Raw genomic sequence first — 13,623 nt, forward strand, 5'->3', positions numbered from 1 at the left:
CAGAGCCGCCCGCCTGCTGGGTCCGCGCTCCGGAGCCCCCGGCCCTGCTTAAACCGCACTGAGACCGGGACCAGGACAGGGACCAGGACTCGGCTGCTTCCCTGCAGGCAAGTGGGACAGAAGCCACCACCGCCCTTCCACCAGGACAAGCTGGCGCTTCGGAGGGAGACTGGGGCGGCATACTGAGAGGTGCGTTTTTAGCTGTCTTGTTAATCTTTTATTTCCTGTGTTGTTGATCTTGATTTACTTAGTTTCTGTATTGTTAATCTTTAAAAGTTCTTGTCAGTTAAAGACACATGTATTTACTGGCGAAATGGTGTGATATCTGCGTTTGCTTGAAAATATCTCAACAAAAACAAACTAATTAGCTGAGTGCTGATGAAGAGAAGGGACCCGGCTTCCTTTCCAGCTCCCTCTCCATCGCTCCCGTTAGGAAACGTCCAGAATAAAGGCTCATTTAAAAGGAGGAGCGCCCGGTGCTGCCCTCGGGCCGCGGAGCCGTGTTTTCATCCCACCCGGGTCTGCCGTCCCACCGACCGCTCCCTGGAACCGGCGTGAAGCCGCTTCATCCGGGCTGGACCTTCCGGCCTCTGTCCCCGCGGAGCGTCCCGGCCCAACCCGCCAGGGAGGCCGCCGAGCGCGGGGACGGCGGGTCCTCGCCGCTGGGCCCCGGGCGCCGCCCCCGCCCCAGCGGGCCTCGCTGTGGGTCTGAGCCGCAGCCCGGCGTGGCCTCGCGGCCCCGTGTTCATGTCTTTGGTTCCATTTGCGCCCCGACCCTCTCGGCGTCACTGGGCCCACGGCGCCCGCCGCCAAGGAAGTCGGGCTGGGTGCCCCAGGACAGACCGGGGAGGGAGGGACCGGCCGTGCGAAGGCTGCGCCCTGTCCCCGGGGAGGGGAGCGCCCAGTCTGGGGGTGGTAGGGCCTCTGGGATGGGGGCGCCCACCCCCCGGAAAGGAGCTGGCGGGAGGCGCCCACCCGCACGACCCCGGCCGCCCCGGGCTGCGCCTGCCCCTCGCGGCTCCCTCCCCGCCCGGTCCCGCTGGTCGGTCTCCGCTGCCCCCTCCCCGCCGGCGCCCCTCCCGCACAGCCGGCTCCGGGACCGGTCCTCCGGCTGGGCCCCGTGAGCCCGGCGCCCCCAGCTTATTTCTCTGCGGAGACGCCTCCCCGGCCGCCCGGCCGCCCCGCCGCTCGGTCGGGCTGGGGAGCTGGCGCCGTGCTCCGCGTCCGCGGCCCGCCCAGCCCCGCGCGGCCCGCCCGGCTCCCGGCCTGAGTCCCCGGAGGCGGAGGAGGGTGTGGGCGCCCGGGCCGCGGGCCCCGAGGCCGGAGGAGCGGACTCCCGGGCCCCGCGGACCGGCTCCCCGGTCCCCCCGCCCGCGGCCCGGGCCCCCCCCCCCCCGCAGCCCTTCCGGCCCCGCCCCGCCCCCAGGCGCCCCTCCGCCCGCCGGGCTCACCTGGCGTCTCTCCGGCGTCGGGGAGTCTGGCTGGGCCTGGGCCCGCCCCCCGTTCTCACCTCGCCGCTTCCCGTCCCTCTCCCGCCAGCCCCTCCCTCCGGCCCGGCCCCGCGGAGGCCCGCCGGCTCCCGAGGGCGCGGAGCTGCAACGGGGGGGCGGGGGAGCGGGGGTGGAGGGGGCGCCGGGAGGGCGGAAGGCGGTGCCTGGGCCTCGGTCCCGGAGGGCTTCCGGGAGGAGGCGGTGTTAACCCGGGAGCGGTGAGCCGGGAAGGTGGGGGCGCGGAGGAGGAGACCGGGCCTCGCGCTCGGCCTTTGCAGGGCCGCTCCGGCCCCCCCCCTCCGGCCTGGTCCTCCCGGGCCTCCCTGGTCCTCCTGGGCGTCCCGCTCCGCCCTGGTCCTCCCGGGCCTCCCCCTCCGGCCCGGTCCTCGGCGGGACTTGCCCGGAAGACGCTCGGAGGGAAGACCGCGTGGCGCTGGGAGAAGCACTCGCCTTGCTGAGCTTGGCTGGGAGCCCGGGGGCCGGGAGCCCAGGTGAAGGCGGCGCGATCTCAGGACAGGGTCTTGCCAGCGCCGGATGCCCAGCCCCGGGCCCGCGCCCCCGGGCTTGGCGGTTGGACAGGGCAGCCTCACGCCGCTGCCCGCTCGGGGTCAGCAGGACGGCCAGCCGGGAGCACAGGAGGTGCCCGAGGACCCTGGCCCCAGCGCAGCACACGCACCCTTGTCCTGCAGGCACCTGCAGCACCCTGTCCTCCCCCCACCCCAGGGTCCACACTCCTCACCTCCCCTCCGCCCTGGCCTCGTCCCCAGCGGAGACCCCGGGTGTCCACACGCGGCGCCCCATTCCCCAAAGGCACCTGCCCTCACAGCGGGCAGGCCCCGTGTCCGGAGGCGGCCCCCGGGAGCGCGTGGCCCCAGCCCGGTCCCCGTCATTGGGGCCGCCTGTGAGCTGGGGGTGATCCAGGGCTTTATTGTCTCACGCCCTTCCGTCACCTGGTTGGGGGGAGGGGAGGCCCCGTTTTATGGGAGAATGGGGGGCCCGCCCAGGCATCTGATGGCAAACGCTGCCTGTGGGCAGGGCCGAGCTGCTCCCCAAGGGGAGATGGCAGGGCTCAGCCCGCAGCCCACACCCGGGCTGGGGCGGGGGAGTTGAGTGGGTGAGGGCCCCCCTCTCCTCCCAGAGGTCCCCAAGGTGGGGGTGTCCCAGAGGCTGTCCATCGGTGCCCCGGGCTCGGCCTCCGAGGGCCCCACGCTGTGGAATGCTTCCGTGGGATTTTCTCAGGCCTCTGGGTGCCCGGAACCACCTGGGCCTCCGTGTTCTGGGGGAGGCAGAGTCCTGTGTGGGCCCAGTTCTGGGGGGGGGGCAGCCTGGCCGGATAGGGACGGGGTGGACAGGATGATGCTGGCATGCTGACGCTGACGGACAGGGTCCCCTTAACGATATTCCTCTCCTGGAGCTGGGGGTGCCTGCTCCTGAGCCACCCCCCAGCCCTGCTCCCACCCAGCTCCGCTCCTGCGCCCATTTCACAGACACACCCAATGAGGCCGGAGGAAGGCTGAACCAGTCACCTCCCTCTCTTCCCTCTGCCCCTAAACCCAGCAAGGGGCGCCCCACCCCACAGGAAGTGCCCCAGAGACGGAGGGGTCATTGCCCCCGGGTGTTGGAGGGAGGGAGAACGGGGCTGTGAGGACGCCACCGCCGAGACGCTCCTTTGAAAGCCTGGTCCCCCTGCGCCGAGAGGGGCCTCAGGATTGGACCCCAGGACCCCGGAGCTCAGGGTCCCCGAGGAGGCAGGACGCCTGTGGTGTGCCCACCGCTCCCAGCGGGGGGTGGTTGGTCCCCGCGTCCCGCACAGGCCCGGCCTCCCCCGCTCAGGCGGCCCGGCTGGGAGCCTGGACGCGGGGCCCCGAGTGCGGGACGTCCGGGAGCGCAGACCCCGAGGGGAGGGAGGGGAGAGCCGCGCCCCTTCCCGGAGCCGCGCGAACCGCGGCGTCAGCACATCCGGCCTCGCTCTTCGGTGGAGTTTGCGTCTGAAATCGCGAAAACCCACCCCCGGGCGGGGCCGCTGCTCCGGGCGGAGGGGCGCGTGGCCCCGGCCCCCTCCGCCCCGCGAGGCCGCATTGATCCCGCCGCGCGCCTCGCATTAGCCTAATGGTCTCACTGATGATCCGCTCTTTTCGCTAAAAGCCGCCCCTCCGGCCCCCGCCTCCCGCCTCCCGGCCGCGCCCCCTCCCAGCCCCTCCCGGCCGCCCCTCCCCGGGCCCCGCCGCCCCCGGCCCCGGCGCCCGCCGCCCCCGGGCCCCGGCCTCGGCATCCCCCGCCCCGGCCTCCGCATCCCCCGCCCCGGCCCGGGCCTCCGGGCCCCCCTCCCCGGCCCCCGCCGCCGCCCCCGCCCCGGCCGCCCGCAGCCCGCGCTCAGCTCCGCCCGGAGACGCGGCTCCTCCGCGGGCGCCGCTCGCACCCGTGGCCGCCTCCGAGTCGGGCCCCGCGGGGCGCGGCCGGGCCGGGGGGGGGGGAGCCCGCAGGACCCCCACCCGGTCCCCCTCCCCGACCCGGGCGGACCGAGGCCGGCGGCGGGAGCGGGCAGGCCCCTCGGAGGCTCCCGGCGCCCCGCTGCCCTCCACCCGCGGGGGGTCCGGCTCGGGGCCTTCGCCGGGAGGAGCCGCCGTTCGCAGCCGAGGCCGCGGGCGGAGGGGAGGGGAGGACCCGTCGCCCCGCCTGGCCGGGCCCGGCCCTGCCACCTCCTCGGCCGCCGCCCCGGAGTCCGGCCCGCGGAGGCCCCGCGCCGCCCGCCGGACCCTCTGTTCCCGGGAAACAAATGCTGCTCGCCCCGCTCCTTTGTGGTGGAAAAGCCGGGGAATCGGAAAAAATAAGGCCCCGAGCCCACTGCCGAGGGAGCGAGTCCCACGGCCTGGGCTTTCTCACTTATTTATTCACTTAGTTGTTAGTTAGCTGTTAGTGGTTAGTTAGCTGTTAGTTAATAGTTACTAGTTGGTGGTTAGTTAATTGTTAGTAGTTAGTTGGTATTAGTTAGCGGTTAGCTGTTAGTTGTTAGTCACTGAGTGGTTAGTTAGCTGTTCGTTAATAGTTAGTTGCTAGTTGGTGGTTAGTTAATCATTAGTAGTTAGTTGGTTATTAGTTAGCGGTTAGCTGTTAGTTGTTAGTTACTGAGTGGTTAGCTGTTAGTTGTTTGTTAGTTGGTTATTAGTCAGTGGTTAGTTGGTTGTTAGTGGTTAGTTGTTAATTTTTAGTTGTTAGTTGGTTATTAGTTAGTGAGTGGTTAGTTGGTTGTTAGATGTCAGTGCAGGCCCGCGCTGGGCCACGCTGCACGCCCACGGAGCCGGAGTGGCGGGCGGCCTCCCCCTGAGGCCGGGAGGGGTCCGTGTGGAGGAAGCGCTGAGTTCAGCGCGCAGGTCAGTGAGTTTGGACAAAGGACACCCCACACCCTCCTTTCTGGGAAAGGAGAACGTCCGCACACATGTCTACAAGGCTGCCCGTGAGAGACCCCGCACCCCGTCCGTTATTTATTCTCATCGCGGGAGGCGCGCGCTGTCAGAGCCCTCCATTTCCACAGGGAGAGCCGCGGGGGCAGAGCCCGCTCCCCCTCCCCGCGCTGGCCCCTGGGGGGGAGGGGGAAGGAAGAGGGGGCTGAGGCGGTGCGGGCTGGGCTCGGCTTGATGCCCTCTGGAGGGACCGCTCTGGGAGGTTTGCTCAGGGCAGGCCGGCCAGTGGCCCCTCTGGTGCTCCTGGGGGACCTGCCCCGGCTCTGAGCGCCGCCCCTGAGCCCCGGGAGCCGCGCCCTCCCGGAGTGGGCTCGCCTGCCGCAGTGGGAGTTTCTGGGCGCCCTGCAGGAACGCCTCCGCGGACCGGGTCCATGAGGTGCAGGCGAAGCAAACACGCCTGTCTCCGTCAGGAGTCTTTCAAGTGGGGCTCAAGGGGCAGCGAGCCCATCCTGGCACCCCCACCTCGTGGCACCCAGAGCCCGCCCTGACACCCCCACCCAACCCGCCCGCCTCTGGGCGCGGCCAGGTGACTCCTCCCCACCCACCCTCCCGTCAAGGAGGCTCTGCTGTTCCCCGTCTGCCTGGCGGGCGGGATGGGGCTGTCCGTGGCCCTGGTCTGTCGTGGTGAATGAATGACGGGCAGGCGAGGTGGTAGGCAGTCCCACGGCCTCAATGTGATGTGGGGGCGGCCACGGCCCACTCGGGGACAGTCCAGACTCGGGACGCAAGGCTGACGTTGGACCTCAGGCCCCATGCCCACAGGTCCCCTGCCCACAGGAGACGCCAGTGCCCACTAGAGGGCAGAGCCCAAGCGCAGTGGGGAGTCCCATGGGGGTGGGCGCCCCGCCCCGCAGAGACTCAGTCCTGATCAGGCTGCGGGAGAGGGGGGGACGGGGGAGGAAGCCGGGCTCCGCACCTGTCAGGACCAGCACGTGCTCTGAAATTGCTGCACACCTGTATTTGCAGATTCCTTTTTTACCATTTCTGCAGAGTTTGAAGGTCACGGGGTCATGTGGGAATGATTTCTGTTACCTTATATTTCATTTTTTTAAAAACTTGTTTGGAGAAGTAACACTATTTGTCTTAGGTACTGAGTGCGGGATGGGGGGGGGGTGGGGGGAGCCGGCTGCTGGGCCTGAGGCTGCCGTCTCCAGGGGTCTCGGAGGATCCCCTCCCAGGCTGGAGCTCCGTCTTTGGTTAAGGCCTTCAGCTGCCGGGGTGTGTGTGTGTGTGTGTGTGTGTGTGTGTGTGTCTCCCAGTCCATGTGGATCTCCTCTGAAAACCACCCTCACGCAGCACCTGGGCGGGTCTGACATTCCCCCTCAGGCAGCCAGGCCCCTGAGCACCCTCTCCGCGCACAGAAAGCTGGCCTCCGTCACCTGCGGGAGTGCGGGCAGCGTCCGCCAGCCTGGCGCTCTGCAAACCACTGGTTTCCCAGGGGCAGCCCGTTTGGGGCGTCAGCCGTGGGGGGCGGGCAGCGGCCCTGGGCAGCCGTCACAGTGCAGGACAGCGGTGGCCTGTCTCACTGTGTGACCACCTGTCCCCCAGCCTCCGTCTCCCCCGCCCAACAGTGAGCCCCGGAGGGCGGGGAGAGCTTACCCACCAGGCCCACTGGGCCGGCAGGGAGAGGGGCTGGTGGGGGCGGGGCTGCTCCTCCCGCGGCGTCCAGGGGGTGGCAGTGCAGGGGCGGTGGGCCTGGCTCACAGCCTGCACCTGTGCTCATCGGGGTCCCTTGGGGGGAAGCAGAGCAGCCCGGGGCCGCGGATCCGCAGCTTGCATGTTTACGAGGGAGAGAAGCCCTGGAACCTGGTTTCGGCTTAGGGAACCGGGTGAACCTCCCAGCTAAGAGACCAGAGGCCCTTCCACGCCGGGCCAGCCACCAGCTGACCACTGCAGCCGGAACACGCCAGTGGGAGTGCCGCCCACGAAGGCAGGGCACCCAGGGACGCCCTGCCTCTCCTTCCCGTCCTCACACCGGGTGCTCTCCTCCAGGCCCGAGCGGCTGCCGAAGCTCCAGCCCTCGTGCCTTTGTCCCCGCGGAGGAAAGGAAGTGCGAGGAGCAGAGGGGTGTCCTCCCAGCTTCCAGGGGTGCCCCAGAGGCCCTTTCCCGGACGCCTGCCTTCCTCTCTGTGACCACCCCACCGCCCAGAGGGCTCAGTCACTAACGCGGAGAGGGGAGTGGGTACCGGGGGCCACAGGAGGCCCTGCCCCCAACCGCCTCCTACTGGAGATGGAGCCCACAACCCAGGCATGTGCCCTTGATCGGAATCGAACCCAGGACCCTTCGGTCTGCATGCTGATGTTCTATCCACTGAGCCACATGGGCTAGGGCCAAACCAGGACTTTTATTTTTTTTAATTTTAAAAAAATATATTTTATTGATTTTTCACAGAGAGGAAAGGAGAGAGATAGAGAGCTAAAAACGTCGATGAGAGAGAAACATTGACCAGCTGCCTCTTGCACACCCCCTACCGGGGATGTGCCCGCAACCCGCAACCAACGTACTTGCCCCTGACCGGAACCGAACCTGGGACCTTTCAGTCCGCAGACCGTCACTCTACCGCTGAGCCAAACCGGTTTCGGCCAGACCAGGACCTTTAAAAGTCCTCCAGTGGGGACCAGTCTCAGGGTTGTGCTCCAGGCCTGGGGAAGGCTCTAGTCCACCAATCACAGCGCAGCAGCCTGGGGCGTGCGGGTCAGGGGGTGTGGCTTTCCTTAGACCCCCTGGAGGCCAGGCGCCAGGCTGGGCCCGCCCCTCTTGCTGTGTGGCTCTGGGCCAGGCCTGGCCTCTCTGAGCGGCCTAGCTGCCGTGGGGGCTGGGAGGAGGCAGGAGGTGGTCCTGGGGGAGCACCCCCCACCCTGTGGGGCGCAGGAGGTGCTGGAGGAACAGTGCCCAGCTGCTGTGACAGGAGTGAAAGCCCGGCCTGTCTGGGCTCTGGCCAGTGGCGCCCACCTTGGAGCCGTGTTCCCAGACATCCGCCCTGGGCGAGCCCACCCAGCCAAGCAGACGGTGGGGGTGGTGGGGATGGTGGGGATGGTGGGGGTGGTGGGGATGGTGGTGGGGATGGTGGGGATGGTGGGGATGATGGTGGAGGGGATGGTGGGGATGGTGGTGGTGGGGGTGGTGGGGATGGTGGTGGTGGGGATGGTGGGGATGGTGGGGATGATGGTGGAGGGGATGGTGGGGATGGTGGTGGTGGGGATGGTGGGGATGGTGGGGATGGTGGGGATGGTGGGGGTGGTGGTGGGGATGGTGGGGCTGGTGGGGGTGGCGGGGATGGTGGGGCTGGTGGGCTGGTGGGTGGGGATTGGTGGGGATGCTGGTGGAGGGGCTGGTGGGGCTGGTGGTGGGGCTGGTGGGGCATGGTGGGGATGATGGTGGCGGGGCTGGTGGGGCTGGTGGTGGTGGTGGGGATGGGGAATGGTGGTGGTGGGGATGGTGGGGATGGTGGGGATGGCGGGGATGGTGGGGATGGTGGGGATGGTGGTGGTGGGGGGGGTGGTGGTGGGGATGGTGGTGGTGGGGATGGTGGTGGTGGGGATGCTGGGGATGGTGGGAATGGTGGTGGTGGGGATGGTGGGGATGGTGGGGATGGTGGGGGTGGGGGGGGTGGTGGTGGGGATGGTGGGGGTGGTGGTGGTGGGGTGGTAGGGATGGTGGGGGTGGTGGGGATGGTGGGGCTGGTGGTGGTTGGGGATGGTGGGGCCTGGTGGGGGTGGGGATGGTGGGGATGGTGGGGATGGTGGTGGGGGGGGTGGGGTGGTGGTGGGGCTGGTGGGGATGGTGTGGATGGTGGGAGTCGTGGTGGGGGGTGGTGGGGGTGGGGGTGGGGGGGCTGGTGGTGGTGGGGGTGGTGGGGCATGGTGGGGTGGTGGGGCTGGTGGGGGTGGGGGGGCTCGTGGTGGTGGGGGTGAGGTGGGGCTGGTGGGGGTGGTGGGGCTGGTGGGGCTGGTGGGGCTCTGGGGCCTGCTGGGGCTATGGTGGTGGTGGCTGGGGTGGTGGTGGGGCTGGTGGTGGGGGGGCTGGGGTGGTGTGCTGGTGGGGCTCGTGGGGGTGGTGTGGAGGCTGGTGGGGCGGGTGCCGGCTGGTGGGGATGGTGGTGGTGGGGGTGGTGTGGATGGTGGGGATGGTGGGGATGGCGGGGATGGTTGGGGTGGAATGGTGGGGATGGTGGGGATGATGGGTGTGGGGATGGTGGGTTGGGTGGGTGGTGTGGTGGGGCATGGGGTAGTGTGGGCTGGTGGGGCTGGTGGTGGGCTGGTGGGCTGGTGGGGCTGGTGGTGGTGGTGGCTGGTGGGGCTGGTGGGGCTGGCGGGGCTGGGTGGGGGAGGTGGGAGGTGGTGGGGATGATGGTGGTGGGGATGGTGGTGGGGGTGGTGGTGGTGGGGCTGGTGGTGGTGGGGCTGGTGGTGATGGTGCTGGTGGTGGTGGGGCTGGTGGTGATGGTGCTGGTGGTGGTGGGGCTGGTGGTGATGGTGCTGGTGGTGGTGGGGCTGGTGGTGGGGTGGGGGTGGTTGGCTGGTGTGGGGCTGGGTGGGGGTGGTGGGATGGTGGGGGCTGGTGGGCTGGGGGTGGTGGGGCTGGTGGGGCTGGTGGGGACTGGCGGGGCTGGTGGGGCTGGTGGGGTGGTGGGGATGATGGGGGGGATGGTGGTGGGGTGGTGGGGGTGGGGAGGGTGGTGGTGGGGATGGTGGGGGCTGGTGTGGTGTGGGATGGTGGGGATAGGTGGGGCTGGTGGGACCTGGTGGTTGGTGGGGACTGGTGGGGCCTGGATAGGTGGTGGGGATGTGGGGCTGGCGGGGCTGGCGGGGATGGTGGGGGCGGGTCGGGTGCTGGGTGGTGGGGGTGGTGGGGATGGTGGTGGTGGGGATGGTGGTGGTGGGGGTGGTGTGGATGGTGGGTATGGTGGGATGATGGGGTGGTGGGGATGGTGGGGGTGGTGGGGATGGTGGGGATGGTGGTGTGGGGATGGTGGGGATGGTGGGGATGGTGGTGGTGGGGGTGGTGGGGGTGGTGGGGATGGTGGGGGTGGTGGTGGGATGGTGGGGATGGGGGGGGGTGGTGGGGATGGTGGGGGGGCTGGTGGTGGGGATGGTGGGGGATGGGGGCATGGTGGGGACTGGTGGGGTGGGGGTTGGGGGATGGTGGGGTGGTGGGGCTGGTGGTGCTGTGGGGGTGGGTGGCTTGTGGGGCTGGTGGGGCTGGTGGGGGTGGTGGGGCTGTTGGGGCTGGTGGGGGTGGTGGGGCTGGTGGTGGGGAGGTTGGTGGGGAGCTGGTGGGCCGGCTGGTGGTGGGGCGGTGGGTGGGGGTGGTGGGGGCTGGTGGGCGTGGGGGGTGGTGGGGATGGTGGGGAGCTGGAGTGGAGGGGGTGGTTAGGGCATGGTGGGTATGGTGGGGATGATGGGTGGTGGGGATGGTGGAGGTGGTGGGGATGGGGGGATGGTGGTGGTGGGTTGATGGTGGTGCTGGTGGGGCTGGTGGGGATGGGGGGGGCTGGTGGTGGTGGTGGGGTGTCCTGGTGGGGCTGGTGGGCTGTGTGGGGCTGGTTGTGATGGGGCTGGTGGGGCTGGTGGGGGGATGGTGGGGCTGGGTGGGGCTGGTGGGCTGGGTGGGGAGGGTGGGTGGGGGGTGGTGGGGGGTGGGGCTGGTGGGGCTGGTGGGGGTGTGGGGCTGGTGGGGCGTGAGGGGCTGGGGCTGGGGATCTGATGGTGGCTTTTTCTCTACCACAGTTGGCATTCACTGGGCTTTGCCCGGCACGTTACTGAGGAGAATGCAGTGATCACCTGTCACTCTCCTCGCCCGCAGACCCAGAGCCAGGAGAGCCCGCGGCGAGTCACCGGTGGGGGGGGGGGGAACTGCCACCGGGCTGGGAGCGAGGGGTGCCCCTCAGGCCCCGGAGGGAGGGAGAGGCCAAGGCCTGGTCCTTCCGGGCTGGGAATGTTCCTCCAAACATGCTAATGACATGCAATGTCCGGTTCCTGAGTGGTGTGTCGGTGTGTCAGTTTTCAGATGTAAAACTCAGCTCCTGGGTCCCACCAGCCACATCTGTCCTGTCCCAGCCCTCTGCACATGGCCCCAGCTATGCCCTGATCATCACCATCAATACCATTATCACCACCATCACCATGATCACCACCATCACCACCATCATCACCACCACCACCATCACCATCACCACCATCACCACCACAACCACCACCACTACCATCACCACCACCATCACCATCATCACCATAATCACTGTCATCACCACCACCATCACCACCATCACCATCACTACTACCATCATCACCACCACCACCACCACCACCACCATCACCACCACCACCACCATCACCACCATCACCACCACCACCACCATCACCACCATCACCACCACCACCACCACCATCACCATCACCATCATCACCATAATCACTATCATCATCACCACCATCACCATCACCACCATCACCACCACCACCACCACCACCACCACCATCACCACCACCACCACCACCATCACCATCACCACCATCACCACCATCACATCACCACCACCACCACCACCACCACCATCACCATCACCACCATCACCACCATCACATCACCATCATCACCATCACCATCATCACCATCACCATCACTGTCATCACCATCATCATTATTGTGGTGTCACCAGGACAGTTTACTGAGCTCCTCACCTGTGTCTGTGCATCACATCTGTCCCCTAATCCAATCTTTCCCATGACCCTGCAAGTGTCCTGAGGCTGCATCACCCACCCACAGCACCCACAGCACCCTCAGCACCCACAGCACCCTCAGCTCCCTCAGCACCCACAGCTCCCTCAGCACCCATAGCACCCTCAGCACCCTCAGCACCCACAGCTCCCTCAGCACCCTCAGCTCCCTCAGCACCCACAGCTCCCTCAGCACCCATAGCACCCTCAGCACCCTCAGCACCCACAGCTCCCTCAGCACCCTCAGCTCCCTCAGCACCCACAGCTCCCTCAGCACCCTCAGCTCACTCAGCACCCTCAGCACCCACAGCTCCCTCATCACCCTCAGCTCACTCAGCACCCTCAGCACCCACAGCTCCCTCATCACCCTCAGCACCCTCAGCACCCACAGCTCCCTCAGCACCCTCATCACCCTCAGCACCCTCAGCACCCTCAGCACCCACAGCTCCCTCAGCACCTATAGCACCCTCAGCACCCTCAGCACCCATAGCTCCCTCAGCACCCACAGCTCCCTCAGCACCCTCAGCTCCCTCAGCACCCACAGCTCCCTCAGCACCCTCAGCTCACTCAGCACCCTCAGCACCCACAGCTCCCTCATCACCCTCAGCACCCTCAGCACCCACAGCTCCCTCAGCACCCTCATCACCCTCAGCACCCTCAGCACCCTCAGCACCCACAGCTCCCTCAGCACCCATAGCACCCTCAGCACCCTCAGCACCCACAGCTCCCTCAGCACCCTCAGCTCCCTCAGCACCCACAGCACCCTCAGCACCCACAGCTCCCTTAGCACCCTCAGCTCCCTCAGCACCCTCAGCACCCTCAGCACCCTCAGCACCCACAGCACTGACTCTGGCTGTCGAATTCTGTCCTCTGCTCTGCTCCCCCTGCCCCGTCTCACAGTGATGTGGGTGCAGGACCAGGGGTCAGGGCGGGACTGAAGTCCGGGCCAGAGGTGGGGGCCGACAGAGGGCTCTCCACACTGGCCTCCGAGAAGAGCCGCTCCAGAGAACCTGGAGAGCGGGGGCCGGAGGCCGGCTCCCAGGCGGAGGCCGGCGACCCCAGCAGTGAGTGCAATTAGCCGTCAGGATGGAGGCCGTGCTAATTGCCTGCCCGGCTGGGTGCTCAGTAATGAATGAGCGGAGTGCTGCCGCCAAGGCGTGGCCTTCAGCGCCCGGGGTCAAGGCCAAGTGCTCCGCGGCCTCCTCTCCCCGGGGCAGCCCGGTCAGCAGCTGTGTGCCGCCTCCCCTTTGTCCCACCGTCAACACCGGGACGGAGGAGCTAGCAGGCAGGGGTCACAGCCCCTCGGCCTGCGGTCCCTCAGCCAGGTGTGGGACCCCCTTCCCCCCCAAACCCCCCACCTCACAGCGGGCAGAGCTCGGGGGGAGGCCCCTCTGCAGGCGGGCACACCCGCCCACCTGGCAGCTGTGCAGGGACGGGTCCATGTCCCGAAAGCTCTGAATGTGACGCCGTCAGCCCCCTGGGAGGTCCCCCGCCTCCACCTGCGGTCCCGAGGGAGCGGGTGAGAGAGGGGAAGGTGGGGTGCGGCAGGGCCGGGCCCCGCTCTCTCCTGCGGGCAGCGGGAAGCCGTGCGGGTCTGGCTGTACAGCAGTTCTGGTGGGTCTATGACGAGGGCTTGGAGGGTCGGGGTGCCTGTGGGGGGCGTGTCCTGAGCCTGGCTGGGGGTGGGGAGGCAGGAGGAGGTACAGGTGAGCTGTACTTGAGGTGGGAGTGTGGTCAGCTCCTGGGACGGGCCTCTTCCTCCAGGCAGCCCTCCAGCTCGGCCCCTGCTTGTCTCTGGGGCCTCATCCTTCATCCTTCCTTGTCCCCTTCCAGAGTGCCCCATGGCCGGTGCCACTGACTCCCCCTCCCCCTGAGGGCCCCAGGCTTCCTGTCCCCCCCCCTCCCGCCCGCCCGGCCAGGGCCAGACTCCCCCTCGTGTCTCCTTGGGCACA

General features: G+C 68.2%; 1 protein-coding gene across 1 annotated transcript; it reads right to left on the reverse strand.

The window, feature by feature from the left end:
- Positions 1–6,793: 6,793 nt before the first annotated feature.
- LOC118707137 (basic proline-rich protein-like) lies at positions 6,794–13,113 on the reverse strand. Its single transcript, XM_036417053.1, is given in 13 exon segments — positions 6,794–6,977; positions 7,961–8,237; positions 8,315–8,369; positions 8,371–8,597; positions 8,662–8,867; positions 8,932–9,017; positions 9,291–9,457; positions 9,607–9,649; positions 9,775–9,841; positions 9,923–10,071; positions 10,146–10,236; positions 12,570–12,681; positions 13,035–13,113. Coding segments are annotated over 13 exon segments (1,743 nt in total).
- Positions 13,114–13,623: the final 510 nt, after the last annotated feature.

Source organism: Pipistrellus kuhlii, unplaced genomic scaffold, assembly GCF_014108245.1.
Source record: "Pipistrellus kuhlii isolate mPipKuh1 unplaced genomic scaffold, mPipKuh1.p scaffold_m20_p_58, whole genome shotgun sequence".
Lineage (NCBI taxonomy): Eukaryota > Metazoa > Chordata > Mammalia > Chiroptera > Vespertilionidae > Pipistrellus > Pipistrellus kuhlii.